Source organism: Falco biarmicus, chromosome 2 (genome assembly GCF_023638135.1).
Source record: "Falco biarmicus isolate bFalBia1 chromosome 2, bFalBia1.pri, whole genome shotgun sequence".
In the NCBI taxonomy this organism is placed as follows: Eukaryota; Metazoa; Chordata; class Aves; order Falconiformes; family Falconidae; genus Falco; species Falco biarmicus.
In genome coordinates, this window is record NC_079289.1 from 47,239,340 (window position 1) to 47,261,206 (window position 21,867).

The 21,867-nt window shown below is 35.9% G+C and overlaps 1 protein-coding gene across 8 annotated transcripts in view; it reads right to left on the reverse strand.

Annotated features, from left to right (window-relative positions):
• The window catches only part of RBM26 (RNA binding motif protein 26), a 74,557-nt gene that overhangs the window by 17,543 nt on the left and 35,147 nt on the right, over window positions 1–21,867 (reverse strand). For 7 of the 8 annotated variants that reach the window (XR_008820453.1, XR_008820451.1, XR_008820452.1 and 4 more), the window contains exons 15-21: window positions 21,015–21,143; window positions 18,751–18,825; window positions 17,948–18,118; window positions 11,714–11,818; window positions 9,039–9,248; window positions 6,944–7,030; window positions 3,490–3,603 (exon numbers count right to left, since the gene is read on the reverse strand). Coding sequence is in view for 5 of the 8 variants with exons in the window: in XM_056329874.1 (XP_056185849.1) it covers window positions 3,490–3,603; window positions 6,944–7,030; window positions 9,039–9,248; window positions 11,714–11,818; window positions 17,948–18,118; window positions 18,751–18,825; window positions 21,015–21,143 (891 nt within the window). In the remaining 3 variants the exon portion in view is untranslated. The remainder of the gene's footprint in view (window positions 1–3,489; window positions 3,604–6,943; window positions 7,031–9,038; window positions 9,249–11,713; window positions 11,819–17,947; window positions 18,119–18,750; window positions 18,826–21,014; window positions 21,144–21,867) is intronic. The other variant, XM_056329876.1, reaches the window with a different exon arrangement.

The window sequence follows — 21,867 nt, forward strand, 5'->3', positions numbered from 1 at the left end:
AGCAGCTCTATTGACATCCAACCTGTCTGTCAATGTATGCCTGGGTACTTTAAGCCAGAGTAAAACACAGAAGCTTTCCGAGGACTTAGCCTCTTCCCCTGGCATCTAGATGTCCAGCAGGCTGAAATATAACAGTGCTGTCAAAAAGGAGGGCATCCTGGGCAGTGCACAATGCAGAACTCCACGGTGCACAAGGCTGAGTGGCAGTAGTGATGATCAAAAAGCCTGGAACAACTTCCACATAGGGGAACAACTAGAGGGGCTTGGATTCTCTGGCCTGGAGAGAAAGTAACTGAGGGCAAGTATGACCTGAGTCCATAGGTACTGAGTGTCTCAAAGTCAAGAGAGAACGATGGTCTTATTTTTGATGCAAGAGCAAGGGAACATCAAAATTAAACATGTAGCTGGCAGGTCCAATATAAAGACACTTATTCTGGGTAGACATAGTTGAACAGTACCATTCCCTGTTGTGGGTTATTATAGATGCTATTCAGATTCCAAAGAAACCAGACAAATTCATAAACTAAACACCTATCAAGGGCTTTCAACTACAAAGACACCACTTCTCTGACTCAGCAGGTCCCTGAAATGCAAACCACTGATGATTAAAAGCTTATCTCTACTTACACCTTCCCAGGCTTCCCAGACTCAGTAGTCGACTTTTTTGTTAGGCAACCAGTCGTAGAGCACAAGGCATCTAGGAAGCTTAGGTGCTTTTGTAATTAAGTGGCTGCTCACCAGCGATTTTCTAAAGCACTGAAGTCCAAAAGATCTACCTGATATTTTGACAAATAGTCTAGAAGCCCTGTTTCATTACTAAGAATGTCATTCTGCTGAATGACCTAGCTCCTTTTTTTCTTTTTTCAAACATCTAGTTTCACTCAAGTCTTAAGCCTGCTATCCCTCTTTAACACAGTAATACTCAGCTGAACTAAAATGGTCGTTTAGACATGGAAAAATGAAGGAAACCTATTTCATGTGTTTCCAACAGCTGCTATAAAAAGAAGTTAAATAAATTGCTCGAATTTTAGGCATGCAGAAACTCAAGAAGACATTTTACATATATAAAGAATGTGTGACTGAAACTCAGACCACTGACTATAACCTACGTCACCTGCCAATCTAATCCTGAGAAAGTCCCAAACTTTAAACAATAAAATTGTGTAAAATTTATTTTATGCAATTGGTTGAACTTCAGTTCATGAACACGCAGTTCTTGAACTCATCTATCTGGGATCTGGGGATCATAATATACTTCAAATACTACCTTAACCAAATGCTAAAAGCAATACAAAGTGCACAGAAAGAAAGAATGGCATTTAAATGCAAAATTTTCCAAGGATTATTGAATAAAAATCCCTCGTGTGAAGAAATTTGGTGAAGGTTAGGAGAACTAATTCAGTTGAAGAAAATTCAAATAAAAACAAATCTCTCACAGAAAAAGACAAAAGAATTACATGTATTTAGCTTGTTTTGTAAATGGACAAGGGTCACAGGTAAGTACATCAATCATGCTAAATTAAAAAAAAAAAAAAAACAACCAAACCAAAAAAACCTGTAATCACTGGGCCATGTAAGAATCCAGCAACACTTAAGTATAGGTAAACTCAGTATTTTTGTATTACACATTTCTTATCACCAAGATTTCAGCAAGCATAAAAAAGCAACGATCAGCTAGGGGTTTTGATCCAAGATCAACTCCTACACATTTTCCACATGAATAATTAGCCAAGGAATGACTGCTGAGACAGTTCAGAGACACCTAAACCCAATATAAAATATTATAAAAAAACATTACTTCCCCCTTAGATTTTCAAAATCTGGGAAGTTTTAGTTGAGTTCATCAACTTATGAACTACAAAAAACTAACACCATGCAGTCTTTTCCCTGAGTTTTCTTTCCATACTTGATGACTCCCTTTAAAGAGAACAACCATCACCTAGAACAGATGTATCCCACTACCACAGGAACTTCTCAGCTGACAAGCTGTCATCACACATCTGGGCCTGAGGTCTTTTAGAGTTTGTAAATCTGTCCTTTCCCTCTGCCAGGGCAGCCAGCGCATGTCACTTGTTACAATCTTCATTCCCTTTTCCCCACTACCTATACCCCAGAGGCTCCCTCCTACACTTAGTGTCTTTAGGTGGAGTTAAGATGAATCTCTCTGTAGTTCACCTACTAGTGAATCTGTACTTTCCTTCCCAATTTACTCTGTTGAAGTGTTTGCATATCCCTCCATACCCTTCCTTCATTATGCAAAATGAAGAAGTCTCAGTGAAGTCATTACTCAATGAGACCTCTCAATAAGGTAGACTCCTTGCAGTAACAAATACTGCTGTTGATCTTCACAGGCAACACATCTCTGAAGTGACAAAATACCTAAGATGCTCTCAAGATTCCCCAATGTATCCTCTTGTTCACTCACAGCTCATTACTATCTGACAAAGCTTGATGTTTGTGTATCCAAGAGAAGTAGTATTTAATAAGTCAGAGTGCACAAATGCCTAATATAAATACATGGTAGCGGAGGTAGTCTACCTGTCTTCAGCTGACATGCTAAAAAGAAATCAGCATTTTTTGAGATGGAAAACAAATACGCAAACTGACTTTCTTCAGAAAAAAGAACTAGAAAGTGAATACTATGTAGTGTAAAAAATACTAATAAAATTTGGTTATATCAAAACAATCTTGTGAAGCTGGTTCTATGGTAGGTCTGCCAAAACATCATAGGAAAAAGATACCGACAAAATACTATGACCAAGTAAGTCAAGGTGTACTTCTACTTCAGTTATTCTGTGACAATTATTTATACACAGTTAACTGACAGTAAATGAATTAGAAAAAAAGATTGCTTGACTTCTTCCACAAGTGGCATTTACTTCTCAAAATTCACCAACATCAGTTTTTTGAGTATAAGGAGTTAAATGCATCAAGAAATGTGGCCCCGCTATTCCTACCTTAACCAATTAAGGTTATTTGGACAAGACTTTAAGATCTTTCATGTACCATGATGAAGACTAACACTCAGCAGAGGTACTTCAGATGTCTGAATGAAGTTAGAAAAGGCTCTAAAATTATTCCTTCACCTGTACCAAGTCATATCTCTCTATAAAGGAAAATCAGATTCTGAAATTTGATCATCTAAGAAATTAATGCCTAAATCAGATGGTACAAAACCATGTTTTGGACAAAATCATCAAGCTCTCTCATGCAAGTTCAAACCCACTCCTTCCATTTTTTAGATACATCCTCTAGAGCTTTTTGTTGTGCAGGAAATCAAATATTTCTGCAAGGAAAAACAAAGCACCTGGGCTTTCAACAGCCTAGAAAACAAGAAATGTATTTATAGATAAATCCACTTTCTGGTGTCAAAATGAGTGAGATTCTAAAACAGAAGTATGAACCAATAGTTCATTTTCTTTTGGAAAAACTACGTTATTTCATCTTAGAAAAGAAAAATGAAAGAAGAAAAAGAAAAAGCGAGCTTACTTCCTCTTCATCAGGTTCAGCTTCTTCTGTTTCAACAGCTGACATACTAGCAACAGGCTTGTTCCATGCCAACTTTAACTCTTGTCCTTTAAAGCGAGATCCATGAATTGCAGCCTAAAACAAGTTTGAATATTTTAGTTATATATTTCTTTGTGAGGGGAAAAATTAATTAAAGTAATACTTAAATGCCAGAAATAAACCAACCGCCTGTTTTTTTCAAAAGAAAATCCAAGTAGCATCATGTTGAATTACTGTTAACAGGTTAAAACAAAACAACTTGATTCACTGCACATGGAATTCACACATCCTTTCAGGAAAATAATCAAAATATATTCAGAAGAAAATAAGCTTGGAAAACCATAAATCATTTGGTGATGCGGGTAACATACTCAAGCAACATCTTCCTGGTTTTTAACGTTATCTTGATGGATTCTTCACCTTTCAAAGATGGACACAAAACTGTTAATGCATAACTTACTGGAAGAAGTTACCCCACAAATACAAATCATTTTATATATTTAAAAAAAAAAAAAACAAAGAAAGACCCCAAACAACTGAAAAAAGCCCCTCTGTGATTACAATTTAACCTCCTGGAAAACGTTCCACTTCCTGTAAAGCTGTTGTAATTGAAATGTAAAAATTTTTAACTTATGGGATATTCATGCCTTTCTAAGTACTAGCTGCATTAAGTGGCTGCTTTGGAAATAGTATGTTCAAATTAAAGTAACATGAATGAGCATAAATCAGCGTTAGCAACATTTCGAAATAACCGTCATGGTCACAAAAGATTTATAGTACAATCTGAAAGCACAGCATAATGTGAAATGTAGAAACAATTACATGTTCAATGACATCTGAACATGAATTGTGTGATATTAAAGTCCCCAGGTATAAATTTTAAATCTGTACATATAAATTTATGATAAATTTAAAAGATTCCCTGCTTATTAAAATGCAGCTCAGGAGCTTTTTGTCCATGGTCTCATCACAATGTCACACAACTAGAATTTTTAAAAGTACTTATACGTGACATTTAGGTCCAGAAACAACTTGTAATCTTTGGATGAAATTACCACTACATAAAAATGCAACATTTTGCAACAGGGAATCCTCCTCTTCCTTCCAGGCTAGAACATACACAGTCATAAAGCCTAGGCCTATTTTCATTTAAGAAGGTAAAATATTATCTGCATTTACTTCACAATTGGCCTCAACAGAGGTTTTTAATGATTACCTTCTTCAGCTTTCTCCAACTGCCAGTCTTAAAGTCTGCTTTTGTAGTAAACACAAAATTCCAGTGGAAATATATTTAATATATAAGAATATCTTAAAGGAAAATACAGATTTTATTATATGTGATCAAACAGTTTTCATAAAATTTTGATTTTAAAATGAAGGTGCTATTAGACACAAAGTCATCTGACAAAAGTTTCAGTGCTATCTAGAATGTAGAAATCTAAAACATTGATCACGAATTCTGACCCAGCTAAAATATATACCCCCACTTTCTGGAACATATTCTGAACTTTACCTTGAAAACCCCACCCATTCTATTTAAGAGTGATTGAGGAAAAACATATTGATTTTTAATTGCAGTTACATGGGGGGGGGGGGGGGTGTGTGCCGCACAGATAATGTTGACTTCAATCTTTCCATCAAACCTATTTCCCTTTTCCCCCTGCCCACATCTCTCTTCATTCTCTGCACTACTTTCTTTTTCAAGTGCTTCCTATCACTACACGTCTATGTTTGTTACTGCAAAATACTTCCATTCCCTGCTTTTTGGGTACAGAAATTTAGCTACGGCTGAAATGATTCTCCATACCTATTTTTAGGCAAAACAAGTAAGTTGTAACAGTAAAACTGTATTTTGCTGATAAACCGTTATCTGTAGTAAAACGCTGTCAAGATCCTTGTTGTGAATCATACTCCACCTGACAGAATTAAAGACTTCAATTAAGTTTTCTAAAAACAAGATTACTATTCCAGGTGACCTTTTTTATTTTCAGGGAAGTAGAAGTTCTGCTCAATACTTAAAGAGTATTTCTTACATAAACTACAACGTCAGAGAATATGAAGTTGAAAAAGGAGGTACCTGGTGTCAGGAAGCACCAAAACTGAAATGACAACCTTAATTCCGTCTACTTGTGAGTATACTAATCACAACAGCTTTTATCTGCAAGCAGGTATTTCTTATTCTCTCAGAACTTCTGTTCACTGAACTGTGTTCCTTCAATACATCTGTCAATTACTGGTTCTCCCTACCAGTCAGTACATACTATGTACCATTAACTACACTTCCTTTCTCACAGAGTAATTACAATCTGTATAGTTAGTGCTCATCATTGCTGTAACTAAGACTTTCACAAACCAAATTTCTGTGTTTCCGCAAAGCATCTTTGGCACATGCATCAAATTGTTTCTCAAAATATATAACCATAATGATACTGTAAGTGTTCAAAACTATTGGACCCATTGGCCCAATTTGCTTTGTAAACATCAGTATTTCTGTCAATTGTGTCATTGGTATCTCAAGATAAAGTGTACAAGAAGGGATGTGCCTGGCCAGGTATGAAAACTGTGTTCAAGTAAACTCCACAAGATTAACTATCAAAAAATAGAAATTTTGTGCAAAATGTAAACATAAAATGAAATCTTTCCGCATAACTATACTGTAAATATGAAACCATTCTTTCTGGAGTCCCTATCATTTTCAGAATACCACTCTCAACAGTGATGCAAGTATTATAAAGAAAACAAAATAATTTGCAGGAAAATACGTTATTTTGCACAGCTTCACACACTGCCTATACCATGGACAGAGTAAGGCAGGAGACCTGTTGAACCAAATAAGCCCTAATGAACCATATGTAAGACTGCTGAATTACAACACAAGTCAACTCTGGATTTTAGTTTCTAAAAGTTACCTCTATAATAACAAAGATTCCTAAAAAAATATGTGGAAAAAGAAGGAAGGGGAGCAGAGAAGAAAAAAAAAAAACAAACCCAGGAAAGAGAATCCCATCACATCAAATCACATTTACAGTATCACAGGTTTTCAGGCAAAGGTAAATCCAACTAATCCCAAATGAAATATACAGGGTCACTCTGCAGGATGTCAGTGAAGTTTCAGGAAGCCTGTGAGGGTACCAAATCTTCACGTGAAAAAAACTGGCAATTAAATAAAGATAAAACAAGACACCCAGCCAACAATTCCCAAGTGTTTCTCTTGATTTCTCTCTTACATCCTGTACTTTTTGCTAGAAGCATCCTCATTTCCTAAGGATTTCAGTACTGCCAGATTTGTTTTATCTAGAATTAAACTTTTGTGTCAGATTTCCTTTAAAATGCTTTAAAATACTTGGTAATATTACATTTAATCAAATATAGAATTATCATATAGCTAGAAAGTAGTTAAATGTTGCAAAGTATTTTCAACAAAGACTATACTCACAGCTTCAGCTTCTGCTCTTGTTTTAAAAGTAATCACCGCATGGAGAGAAGAGTCATCTATCTGGCAATCTTCAATTTCACCATATTGCTTTTAATAAATTAAGAAAAAGCTTAGAGAAACAGTTCACCTGTAAAAATGCTGTCTTAAAACAAATGCTCTCAAAAGTCATGTAACATTAGAAGTATACTTTTCACAGCCTTAATGCCAATCAGCGTATGTGTCTTTGCAATGAATACTGTTACTTCTTACTTGCTTTTCTAAAACAAAAAAGTGCTGTAGTCTCTGTATGTTTACAATCAGAAAATCCAAGTATGAAGTAAAATTATGACAGAAACAAAGTTGTTCTGCTTCAATATTTCTCTTTTGATCAAAGAAGGGATCTTGAGATGATTCCATTAGTCTATTACGAAACTCTTCCAACAAAAATATTTGTTAGATGTAGGGACTGTAGAAAAAGTTTCAAAATCAACTGGATTACACCATCTTAAGAACCTGACCCATCCATTCCTGCAATGGTCTCTATGGTATTGCCACCTTTCATGCTGCCACCAGGGTAAGCTGCAGTGCCTAACGTTTGTACTCAGGTGGAATGCACTGCTGATGTGCAGAGAGTTGTGACATCATATCACAGAAACAGAAATACAGCTCAGTGCACTTCAATGGCATTTGGAGCAAGTTTAAAACAGCAAATGCACAACCTGTAAAATGAAATAACATTTCTTCTCAGTGTTGTACTACTAACACTGTGAATAGAACTTATTTAATGACACTACTAAGGGAGGTTTCCGGTTAATATTTTTGTTCCTTCAAGATAGTAAGTTTAATACTACCTGCAATAAAACCAAAGAATAACAAGACTAAGTTATGTTTATGAAACAAACTGACACTACACAGCAAACTTAACAGTGGCAGATTCTCTGTCTTCATTTTTATATCCTTTGCAGTAAGAGATACATAATGAAATGAAAAACATGAAAGGGGACCAGCAAAATTTATTTTAGCAATGTTCATAATGCAGGCTACATCACAATGTAACGTTGTAGATCAAAACCAAGTTTTTTCTTATACTCCATCATTGAAACTGGACTCAGAAACATTCAGTGGTTGACCAAGTGGATTGTACAGTTTCATTTAGAAGTTCTGTGTTCTTAGTTTTACAACTAAAATTTGTTAAGTCATTGGTCAAATGTTCAGTCCATCATACATCTCTACAGAAAGTACATTTGCTCCCCTTATTGGTATGATGGTTCCCTTTTTGTTCCCCTATATAGGTATGGTGTGGTGTATTTAAGGGGAACAAAACATATACATATATATGTGTGTATATATATATTTATAGCACTCCTGAAAACACAAAACCTTAAAAAAACCAGTATCATGGTGGAGGTATTTTTGTTGTGGGTTTTTTTCCGGTTGTTTTTTGTTGTCAGATTTTTAATTTTAAAAAGGAGCCACAGGTCCTTGTTGGCTCTTGTTCTTTTGAAAAGCTGCTTGCATGGCTGCCAGACAGGAATTAAGTTCACTGACTGGAGTAGAATTTACTGGACTTACTGGCTTTTGGACTTCTACTTTCAGAGAATCACTTCAATTCAATATTGAAGAAAAAAAACAATGGGGTGGGGGGACACACAGAAAAAGATTCACACAATTTATGCCACTAGATGTTTTTAGTATTCATTCCACAAAATAAACAAATTTCCTTTTATTCTAACCTTTAGTGGAGGGTAAAGTTTTTTATAAATTTATCTTGATTTCTCACTTTATTGTATTTGCCTATATATTACATAAATATTTGTAACAATTTCACATATATCCTCAACAAACAAAAACTTTTAAGTCATTACTTTATATTCCGAATTTCCTTTCATTTTAAGACCAAAACAATTAGTCTTGCTGGTTTATTCAACTAGTCAAATAAACAGTGTTAACTGCTTTGTTTTACCTTTTTCGGATATATCCTCTTTTTCCATGAACAGTTATCATGTTAAAGATTCATTCCTAAATAATATTTCCAGATTAACTGAATCAATAGAAAACAAGTCATTCAATAGAAGAACATCATCCAAAGAACAGAAAAGGTGAAATTGCCACATACCGCAAAATGAGGAAGAAGATCTTCTCTATCACTTTCTGTAAATGCAGAGATTTCTAATGCCCTAGGTCGATGATCCACAACTGCATGCACAGGAACTCCTCTGCCTCTACCCCGGCCTCGTATTCCTCTACCTCTGCTACGTGATGCACCCCGACCTCTTGCATGAACCCCTCTACCACGAACTGAAGAAAGAATCCCTCGTTTGGCAGCCTAAGATGTTTATACATAACACATTGATGTATTAAAATTCATAATCTAAGTATTCAGACAAAATTAACAAACACATATTCCAATGTCTCCTAAAAACACAATCCCACACAAGCCTCAGAAAGAGCAGCTTACAGGTCTTAAAATAATAAAAGGTGAACATGTTAGTAACACTAAAAAGCTAATACTGTTAATTATTAACAAATCAAAAATAGGATGGAAATAGGAAAAGAGAACCAGGTACTAAAAACAGGTATCAAAAGAGCCCTTATCTAGGAGGATAATTCCTCAGGGGAGAAAAAAATTGCAGTACAACATTTGAAATTTCACTGACAAATTTTCTTGATGTGATTAACTACTTAATTTGTCTCTTCATACTTGTCTCTTAATTAGTCTCTGAAAGTCCATCCAGGACTTTTTATTCTGACCAGAATTAATACAGCATAACACCGGTTGGCCACAGAATTGTGAGGTATGAAACAGAGGTTCTAATGAACACCACCAATAACAAAGTATTTGCTAAAAATTTGGCTCTACATACTAATTTCCATTCCCACAATACCTGTGTATCCTTTCTAAAGAACTGGCATGCACTCTCCAAGAAAAGTCAAAAAAGGCTTATGACAGTATCTCTGACAGCCATTTAAAAAATAATTTGCCAAAGTTATTTTATGTTTTAAAAAAGCACTTTCCAGGATTTAATTTCAGCATTTAGAACAAGAAAAAAAAATAATGATCTTTTCAAACCCAAATAGATCTGATGTAGGAAATGAATGGTAAATGAAATCACCGTAACAATGTTTTTAACATACCCTACAGTGTTTACAACTCAGTGACAGTGCTACTTAAATACCTGCCAATGATATCACTCATGAAGAGATCAATCTGTTACGGCTTTATTCATGAAATTATTCATGAAATTTTACAATAGCATATAGTTCACTTTTTAGTTTTTGTAATGAGATTCCTGCAGGTTTGCATTTGTTTTTTTAAAACATTTGTAAATGGTTAAAAGTTAAAGATTATGCTGTATACTGTCCAGGTTTTCTCACAGTAAAATCAGGGTCACCTAGAGCAGAACAGCAGGTTATGAGCCACAGAAGCAACACATGAATATTGTGAGAGTTAAACTCACGAAGACAATGTGCAAATAAAAATTTTTGTGAAGAATTTTTAAGAATAATGAAGAATCAAACACCAAGGGAAAAAACAAATCTGTATCTCTCCTTTAAATTACACAAGGGATAGATTTCATGCTGTTTCTTGAAACATACTTGTGTGCTTTATTAATAACCCTGTTTTTCTGCATCTACTTTGATCAGTATTTGCTAAAGGCTTCAGAATATTCATTTTTCTAGCAAAACATATCTTCCTGAAAGAGCAACATTTTTTTTCCAGACCCAATGAGATGGCAGAAGTTTAGCACACTCAACTACAGTGTAACTATCTTGAACAAGTACTTACTTTTCTACTGCTACTTTACATATCAGTCAATTCACATATTTTCTAAAACATACAATTTCTAAATAAGCTTTCAGTACACTTAGGAAATATTACTCAACATCAGAATATATATTGCTAACATAACCTTTTATATCATCTCTATTCAATTGGCTTGGCTTATTAACAAACCTATTTTCACAATTACCAAAGCTGCATAACAACTTAGTTTTAAAGTAATATTTTAATGCAACTTAGCCATATGTATGTGCACTGTGTTCATATGTAGTTATACATAAGACATGACCAAACTTCATTAAAGACAAGAGGGTTTTAAGCGACACAGCAGCCTGCTTAACAGTAAAAAGGGGTAAGATTATCATACGATTAAGTAGATGTTATACAATCATATAGGCAAGACAGTGCAGTGTAACACAGAATGACACCCACAGCATTCAGTTTCTCAAAATAAGACAGAAGTATGAAGAACCTTGCACAGCCTTTTCAATTACTTTACGCACAAGTACTTTAAGAAAAAGCATGTTTCTATACATTGAATACTACTTGGAACACTGTATTTGGTTTTGATAAGTCTTCCTTATCTTCAAACCAATGCTGTAATAATATTACTTTTGGCACTTCAGCCTTTTTGGTTAATCTCAGGAGGATGCTAACACTTAAGAATAAAAGATCAAGAAGTGTATTTTACCCCTTCTGTATCAAACACAACACCACCTACAGGTAACAATTTAAAAGCACTCCACACTCTCAAGGAAGTACGACTACCACAAATCTATAAAAAAATCACAGTTACAGAATTTAAATAGACTGGCAATCAAAATTAAAGACAATACTATTTCTCTACTTCAGTGGAATTCAGCAACTGATTTTTTTAATGTGTCCATCTACATGCAACTTAATATCGCACTCTGGAAAATTCCAAAGTTTGATATAGTACACAAGCTAATAAACATATATGACAATTTCTGATTAAAAGTTAATTGCTACAAAAGAAGAGACAAACATACTTCCAGCTGTAGCTCTGTATATTTTCGTCTTAATTCAGTAACTTCCTCCCCAGCTTGCATCTTCTTGTATAAATCCAGTTCAGTATCTAGTAACTCTTTCTGCATCTAAGAAATTGTTACGGTAAATTATTAGTTCCACAGTTCATGTTCTCTACCAAGGAAACATTTTTCTGATAAAACCCAAGAATCTATTGCTTTACTCCCATCAGCAGGCTATTTTGGCCAGCGCTGGCCTCCAGGTAAGGTAAAAGTCTGACACAGCACCTCTATCTGGAAAACAGATTCCTAGAAACTCTAAGGAAAGCAAATTTGAAACCTAGAAGCTGTAGCAGAATTTTAAACTTAACCATGTTGTGGTTTATGAATTCAGATCACAGATATAACTTTGCAGGTATACTGCTTCCTGTGCTAGGCTTTTACCTTCAAAACCAAACCAAGTACAAGTTTAGGAGTCTTCTTGGCAAGACAAAACTTCAATGTGTAGTAGTATGATCTGAGTTTGGTGATGTCAAACCTTTTAGACTACAAAGCCAAGGCCAATGGAACTTTTTCTGAACTACAGATACACAAAATAGAAAACGCAAAAGCATATGGTAGTGATGATGAGATTAAAACGGACACACACAAAAAAAAAGCAGTGCAGTTACGAATGAATACACATTCTCTAATCAGTATCAAGTAAAAGCATCCAAGTTTATCCAAGTTCTGTTCAGACCACAGTAGAAAAAGCACAGTGACAAGACTCTGCTAACAAAAGGTTGGTCACTGATGCACCCAGAGTCGTCTTCCAGCACACAGTACATTAAAAAAAATTTTTGGCCAGTTCAAAAATATATATGAAACTGAAACGTGTCTCTGAACCAAAACTGAGACATGTTCATTGCAACCACTGAGGTGCATGTACAGGTGCAGGAAAGACTTTATGCGAGCATGAAAATTTTATTTGAAGTTCTGTTCCAAACTAAAAGCTTTCTTTTTTTATTTTCCTTTTTTTTTTTTTTAATGGGAAAAACAGCAGCCCAATGTTCCAGTAACATCACAAATGAAGAATAAAATTACAGATGATTGTGAAACAGTTTTGCATTTACACCCACTGATTCAAAACCACCGCATGTATTCAAAGGCTGGCTGTCAAAAGACAAAGATTTTGCAGTTGTGACAGTTGGAAACCAAGTATCATCACTGAATGACAAAGAAAGGGGTTTTTTTGTTTCTTTGTTTTTTCCTGAAAGCTTTAAAAGAAAAAAACTGGATTATTCAACTGGCAACCTCACCCTGAACCCCTTTCAGCCCCATTTTCCGCTTACCTACAGCGACCACAGAAAAAAATCCATTATCTCCTGTATAATGGTTTTCAAAGTTTTCAAAATTGGAAAGTGTTTCTCTCAGATCCCACTGTGTTGCAATGACAAGGCAAAACATCCACTTCTGAAGTTCAATAATAACCACCAGTTGGAACTCAGAAAGCAGCCTGTGACACTGGTGGCGTAAAGACTTTTGAGGTTTATTTCTAGTGCTTTTAATGAAAATTTCTCTTTTATAGAGTTGTGCCGGGTTTCAAAAAGAAAATACCTCCTTCAAGATACAGCAAGAGGCAGCAAGGGTTCCTACACTCAGGAGGCAAGAGTATTTTGTAAACTGCATGAACTGGAAGATGACAAAAATAGGTAAAGATAATGGCACAGTTACATGGGCCTCAAGTTTGCAAGGTCTTCTGAGCTGTCCAGGTTTTAAACGCTAAGAAAATGCAAGAGAACCTGGAGCAAAGCCTTTCAGAAAATTGTCAAAATTGTAAATTTTAACAGAAGACTCCATTAATTCCCCACTTTCACAAAGGTCAGATGGGACTGATTTTCTCTCTTTCAGATGTTAACAAAACAACGCTCACAGATAAAGCACAATCTCCCTGAGAGGAAAGCTATCAATAACATCAGCTTTTCTACAGTTCAGATTATTTGTTTGTTAGAAAATGGGTTTGCTTAGAATGTTTCTTCACTTTCCAGATTACTAAGGCAATGAAAAACCAGTTGAAGAACTTCATTAAAACGGTAATTCAAATTAGCATATCACCTTGCTTTACTAAGTAAAAACAACAATCACACAAGGAAGCAGCGGACCAGGTTGCCAAGCAGAGGGTGACATGGGCAGAAGAGACCTCAACATCAACAAAACCAAGCTGAAGGGGGACCACCTCAAGCACACACATACCAATCCACATACATGAGGGAGGGCCTACAGAACAGCATCATGGGTGAAGATCTCAATTCTTTCAGGGAAATCAGTGCCTCTGGGAACAGCCTGTACACACTAATACATCCAACAAGTGAAGAATGAGGAAGATCAGATCTGTGTGCAGTTACAGGGCTACAATCTCACTGGGACTACAGAAGTATCACAGAAAAACTCACACAACTGGGGCGGTGCAGAGGATGGATACAGTCTCTTAAAGAAGGACAAGCCAGGGTGGCAAGGAACAGGAGTTGCCCTTTAAGTGAGAGCGTAGTATGAATGCAGAGAGCTCTGTCTGGGGACAGATAACGAACCAGACCAAAGTTTATGAATCAGGATTAAGATGGCAGACCTATGCAGGTGACGTTGCAGCGGGTGTGTACTACACACTGATGAGGTAAAAGAAATAGATGAGGCTTTCTTCAGACAACTGGAAGAACCCTCCTGTTTGACAACCTTGAGCCTGGATATCTGCTGGAAAGACAGGATCATTTTCAAGAATCACATCCTCCAAGTTCCAGAGCACGTAGGAAATAAAGCAAAGGTGGCAGGATGCCTGCCTGGATGAGCGAGGAGATCCTAACAAAACTTAAATCCAAAACTAAGATGTATAGGAGGTGGCAGTAGGGTCAGATTACAGAAGGAATGTAAACTAACTGAGCATGCAGGCACCAGTTTGGAAAGCCGAAGCCCACCTAGAGTTGAATCTGGCAAAGGGGGCAAGAAACAGGAAGGGCTTCAGCACATGTGTCAGCAGCAAGAGGAACACTATGCTGTGAAAAATGTGGGCTGACAGCTGAATGTGAAAGGGGACCTGGCAATAGAGGGCATGGGAACAGCTGAGGTACTCTGTAACTCCCACTCCTCAGACTTTACTGGAAAGACTCACCCTTCAGCAATTCTAGATCCTGAGACTAGTGGAAAAGCAAGAAGACTTACTCTTGTTGGAAGAGAATCAAGTTTGGAAACATTTAAACAAACTGGACATACACAAAAACCTGGGACCCAACAGGATGGAACCCTTAAATACTAAAGGAGCTTGCTGAAGTCACTGCAAAGCTCATGGCATCTGGGGAGGTTCCTTGGGACTGAGAAAAGCAAGTATCACTCTGATCCTCAAGAAGGGCAAGGAGATCTGGGGAACTGCATGCTGATCAGTCTCACTACAATCCCTGGGAGGAGGAAGGAGTAAATGACCTTGGAAACCATTTACAAGCATATTAAGAACCAGGTGATTGGGGACAGGGAAGGAGAAATCATGCTTGACCTTAACAACTGTCTAAAATGAGATGACTGGCTTGGCGGACAAGAGCAGAGTAGTGGAAGTTGTTCATCTTGACCTCAGCAAGGTTGCTGATACTGTTGCCCACAACACCCTCACAGCCAGAAGGGTGAAGCGCTGACTAGATAGGTAGACAGTGAAATAAACCGAGAAATGGCTGAACTTCTGGGTTCAAAGGCTTCTGATCGGTGGCAGGAAGTCCAGCTGGAGATCCGTCACTAGTGGTGTAGCTCAGCAGTTACTGCTGTTTAACACCTTCGTTAGTGACCTGGATGGTAAGACAAAGTGTGCCCTCAGCAAGTTTGCAGACAATACAAAATTTGGAGGAGTGGCTGGTACACCAGCTGGTTGTGTTTCCATTCAGAAGGCTCTTGATATGCTGGAGAAATGGGGCAAGGGGAACCTTCTGCATTTCAACAATGGAAAATGACAAGTCCTGCATCTGGGAAGGAATAACCCCAAGCCACCAGGACAGGTTGGGGGCTGTCCAGATGAAGAGGACCTGACGGGTCCTGGTAGCAGAAAAAAAGCTGAATATGAGCCAGCAATGTGTCCCTCTGGCAAAGGTGGCTGACAGCCTCCTGGACTGCATTAGGAAGAGCACCACCATCAGGGTCTAGGGAGATGATCCTTTTCCTCTACTCTGTAGTACTGACACCACATACAGAGTGCTGTGTCCAGTTCAGGGCTTTCCAGCACAAGACATACACTGCAGAGTCCAGCAAAAGGCCACAAAGATGATTAAGGGACTGAAGCATCTACTATACAAGCAGAGACTGACAGAGCTGGGACTGTTTAAACTTCAGGAAGGTGGCTGGGGGTAGATCTTATCCATGTATATAAATACTCAATATGGATGAGTAAAGAAGATATAGAGACTCTTCTTACTGGTGCCTGGTGATGGAATAAAACAATGCCCAGAGACCCCTTCCAATCTCAAAAATTTTGAGCAATTTTGTGTTACTGGACTATTTTCTTGTCCGCTCCAAGAATTTACTGGACTGCTCTCAGGATAAGTTGTCATGGGTTAAAATGCTGCACTGACGTTTTCTAGTCAAGAATTTACCAAGTTTTCATAATGCAACTTGCTTCCTCATTTCTATAGGTCTGGATTAATTTCCTTGCATGTGACAAAAACCACAACCCACTGTTACTCTTGGATCAAACTGATATAAACTATTTTTTCCTGTTCAAATTTATGAAGCACTGTACACCATCAGCAGAAGACTGTCAAAAACACAAGGCTTTAACAAACAAATGCAGCTTTAAAAATATTAGTCCAATTTCTAGGACTTCTATGGTTCAAATTCACCCTACAGAAGTATCTTCCTTCAGACCTCTAACAATTTTTTCACCAGAGAATGTCCACTCTCTCTCAAAAACATGATCACATCAAAAATAATCTCTTATCTCCAAAAAGATTAAAAACCTGAATTCTGGGATTATTACCCTTAGTCCCTCTAAAACACAGTAGAATATTCCACTGCAACTGAAGTTGTTTTAACAGGTATGAACTAACTTCCAGAAATTATAGTCTATGCCCATTTTCAGGATGAAAATACACTGCTTCAACTTTTTCCAGACTGTTGTAATGATGTAAGAAGCTACAGTGAGTACATACACATCATTCCAGTATTTTTTCTTGATATTCCTTTTCAACATTGTACATCACTGTAATTTACACTGCAGTTACTTTTAAATCCTGTATTCCTGTGTAAAATAAAGCAGTAGAAATGCTGCTTCAAACTGAAAACTATTGATCCATTTAGATTAAACCTAGGTTGCAACATTACACCATCTTTTTAAAACAGAATCCCAAACATTAGAAGAGAAGACTACGCATTCTGAAGATTTAAAAACTGAATGAAAACAGCCAGAAAAGATCAAGACTTTTTGTCTGGAAAATCCACAGTACAAAAATCTGCTCTTCTATTATTATGTACTGCCTCACTTTATAAAGCAAGAAAAGCTTGTCATATCTAGAACACTTATTAATTTCTTAAAACATTATTTCTCAATGTCTCACCTAATTTTTAATCACCGTGTGACCTGTTTAGGAACAAATACTTTATATAAAAAACCAAAATACTGCATTTTGAAAAGGTAATATAAATTACATCTTTAAGCAGTTGGCAAACTGGTTACAGCTTGATACTAACAAGAATGGTAACAGAGAAACACCTCTCACAAGTACAACCCAAACATGGGAAGCTAGATCAAAGGAAAAGTGACCAGTACAATCTTCAATCTATAAAATTAAAATATTGAAAAATTTCAGTGACATAAAAAGCCCCAGAAAATTATGTATCAGTACAGTAGTAAACTAATTTCATGAAGCATTTTGTGTATTAAACCTGACCAGAAGATATCTGCGTTGCATAATGACAATCCATTTGCATGAGAAATGCTATTTTCATGATTTCTATTAAAAATTTAAGCAAGCAATAGACTATACATAAAAATCCTATGATTTTTGTTTTGCTTTTTGATTTTCCAGATGATGCAATATCCGTGTAACAATGGGTAAACCTTTCAGACAAAAGCATTTTTTTACAATTAAATATGTTCCTTTAAAAAGAAGGCAAAACCAACCTCACTTCAAAGACAACTTCAAAATTAAACCACTACGGTTCTAAATACTGCTGATGTGGCTATGTATTTTTATTCTGCTGACATAAGCATGTGAATTCATCTTATTAAAAAGCTGACCAAAACTTGAGTACCTGAGTCTTAGTTTTCAGGCTTTTTAAAGGAACCCCTCCTCCTGGTGATACACCTTTTAATTCATCCTTTAACTTGGTAATGCTATTTGTCAAAATTTCCAGTGTTTTCATGATTTCTGCTTTGTCTTCTGACTTCATAGCTTTATTCTTCTCCAGCTTTGAAATCAGCATCTGTTCAATGTAAAAAAACAATTTTTGTTTAGCAACTACTATTACAGATCTGTTTTCCAGTAGACATTACAACTAAGGGAAAAACAGAATATTGCATTTCTTTTGTTGTGAACTTCAAACTCAACATACGGAGCTTTTATTAGTTTACATTACAATAAAACCTTTGTCTGAATCTCTAATTGATTTGCTAATGCATCTGATATCTCCATTTCATTTGGACAGATTTGCTAAAGATACTCAAATAATTACAAAACTTTTATTCAACTTAAATGACGTTTTGGCCTTTTTCTCCTCCAAAGCCTCAGTACATACATTTTCTATATCAATCTCCCCGGCTCTTGTCAAGTAGAACTCTCAAGCTTTCACTTCTCCCAAAAAACATGCGTGTTGCACCCAAATTAGGCAATTTCAACTACAACTGCACTTAAAATTGCATAAGCTTGTAGTTTTAAGTGAACTGACAAAGACAAGTTAGATTAAAACTCTAAACTTAAAATAATGTGATAATACCATTCTAAGAGAATACTTATTTTACAGGCCAGTTTTGTAGCTCATACTTACAAATACTAAAATGTCTTAAAGTGAAATGGGATTTTACAACTGAATTGCTTTCTTTAATGCTAATGTTTTACCTTTTGTGTTTCAATGTGCTTCTCTAAGATTTCTTGCTTCTTTTTTCTTACATCTTGTTGAAGTCGTAATGCTTCCTAGAAGCATAAAAAAAATGACAGAAAGTTTCTAGATTTTGAAAAAAATGACAGAAGAATACTAAATTATAGTTGACAACTATACAGTAGCAACTTAACAATAACAAGGAAAAAATCAGTAACAGAAACTGAAGGTACTAACAGGCAGTATTTCAGATTATGTTTTGGAAAGCAATGCACCTCCAAATTAGTAAAGGATCTAATGACTACTCTTAGTTAGATCTGTGCTGGGAAGACGTCATTACTACTTACGTACACAGTAACCCCTTACACAACTCCACTGAAAGCAATATAATACAGTACTGCAAGAGGTACAACACATAAGAGTTTAAATGTGCAAGGACAGTATATTGAATTCAGTCTAAATTAAGTCCCTCAATTAAAACATATTCTCCAGTACAGTTAAAGCAAAAAGAATACATATTGTTTTCTAAAATTAAAGCATTACACAAAGAAACACATCTCTCTTGTGTCTGACTGCTATAACTTGTGAGAAGTACCATTGCTCAATCTGCTAAAAAGAGAATCTTGACATTGCAATGGGAAAATCAAAATGAATTGAAACTGATAAAATCTGACATATTGAACTCAGAAGGAGAAGCAGGAGGAAATGCCACAGCTGCTGTGCTTTGCTCCTACTCATGCTGCTTGAGAGAAAGCAATTGGTTCTTGCTCTCAGATACAGAATGTGTAAGTCTTGAACACTGGGACACTTGCAGAAAACAATTAAGGAGCTTTGATATCAAGCTATTTAATGGGATAAAAGCTGAGAGGTAGAAGATGATTTTGCAGCTCTAGATCACCAAACAACTGGGATCAGACTGCAAGTGAATTATCTTATATAAAGAGTGTAAATGTACAACAGCCATAAAAAAGAAATAGTAATAAGGTTTTTCTGTGTCTTCTGAAATACTGAAATTCTACTGCATGAAATGTTAGTTTTGCAATACAGTGTGCATTTTTCTGAAGGGAAAGGGAAGATAAGACAAAAGGGTGAATGCTAAGCAAAACTAGGGAGACAGGAAGAAAGAAGGGAGTGAGTCCCACAAAATCATGTTTTTCCACAAGTACTAGTATATAGTAATAAAAATCTCTGAAGACAGGAAGGAGCACAACAGCACATGAAAAAAAGAGCCAATCCCTTCACACATCTTCAGTGTCCTTCTCTCAAAAAAACCCAAACCTACAGCTGTTTATGATGAGTCAATTTTATTACAAGCTTTTTGCCATTTCACAGGCATTTAGCATCTTAACTTGAAAGGTAAAGGCTCTATTTCTGAAAAACATGTTTTAGGGGACAAATATGAAATGAAATTCCAAGATTGGAAGTGATTTCTTTGAAGTCTGGACCAATGCCACAACTGACATGCAGCTACAAACTGTTATTTCAAATTATATTAGACATCAGTTACAGAAGTTTACCAAATTGGCTAAAAATCCTACTTTAATGGTTACACAACTTTCAATACTTAGGTTTGAACCTAACTTAGTATTGACCTCTTAATCTGTGGTTTGAAACCAGAAAGATAAACACTGTTCTATTATTTAGCTTTCTTAAGGATAAGAATAAAACTGGAAAAGGAGCTTTACTGGGCTCTTCTGAAAATTCTAAGCAAGCTAAACTACAATTGAGCAACCTATTCAAGGCCAAATGCATTTTTGTTGTATTTCCTCTCTAACATTAAAAAAGAGAGAGAGATAGATAACCTAATGCTATATGCAGGACAACTATAGTTTGAAAACAATAAAACGCATAGTCATACAGTTCTCAGTTCTCTCAAGTAAAGAAACAATTTTGGTCACAAGTATAAAATACACTGATATTACTGATGATAATAAATGCCAGTTCCATAAAAGCTTAAGAGAGATGAATAGTGACTATACTATACTCCCTTCTCGCTCACAATAAACCATTACTACCTCAACACAGAGGTTCTGCTTCCAGGAAGAAGTGTTTCACATTTTTAACTTCCAGAGTGTTTTAAACCTGCTCACACTGCCTGAATATACACTGAAAAAATAATAAAACAATGCTGAATTTTCTTGTCCTTTGAAGAGAAATTATGGTGAATTTAATCTTATAGCTAGTTTCATCTATGCTCTGGAGATGAATATACATAGTGCACTATCTCTAGTGGTCACAAGTTCCCGATCTAGGTCTATTTTATAAAGAAGCATATTTAATTTACCTGTTTTTTCTTCTGTGCTTCATTAGAGTCTAGCACGGAAGTGGAAACAACAGGCAAAGATTTCTGTGCTGCCTTCAAAGCAGCAGGGTTGTACACAGTTTTTGTCAAGCCAGTAGAAGTGGATAAAACCTATAGGAGGAAATCATTTTATTTTTTTGCCAGTGAATTTCAGGTTTTTTTAAAAAAAAAACACAAGTGCTTAAAAATATATGTCTTTTCTTTTGTCTGTTTTGATGATATGAAATATAAAAATTTGGTGTAACAATTATATTTGGAGTTGCTGAAGTGAAACCATTTTTGAAGAGGCAGCACCACATCAGATATATAAGAATTATAAACACCAGATTATTCCGTATTTCCCTATGGAATTCCATAGAGATTTCACACGTACTTCCAAGTTTCAAATATATAAAATTTGATGTATTTGAGTATGTTAAGGAAACATAAGACTAAGATTTTACCAAGAGTAACCAAAGTTTTTCTTTTTTTATTTTGAAGTTTAAAATCTGATTTTTCATGACGGCATGAATTTTCCGAGCAAAAATTCAACATGATTTTAGAGATTAAGGTCCAAAATAGATACAACAGTTTTCATATGCCATTTGTGCAAAGCAGAGCTTGCACAATCAACAAGCAGCAACTCAAGTACAGGGAAGTCTTCAACATCATACAGCAAAGGAAGAGACTCCTATGTCTCTCTGTTCTCTTTCCTACATTTGTAATGAGGTATGAAATTTCTCCATGACTTACTGAAAACACAGTCGCCTGCTTCACAATCTCTCTAAAGTATACTGTGTACATCTCCATAATACCTGAGGATTGGGACTACTCTGTTTTCTTATCACATTCTTTA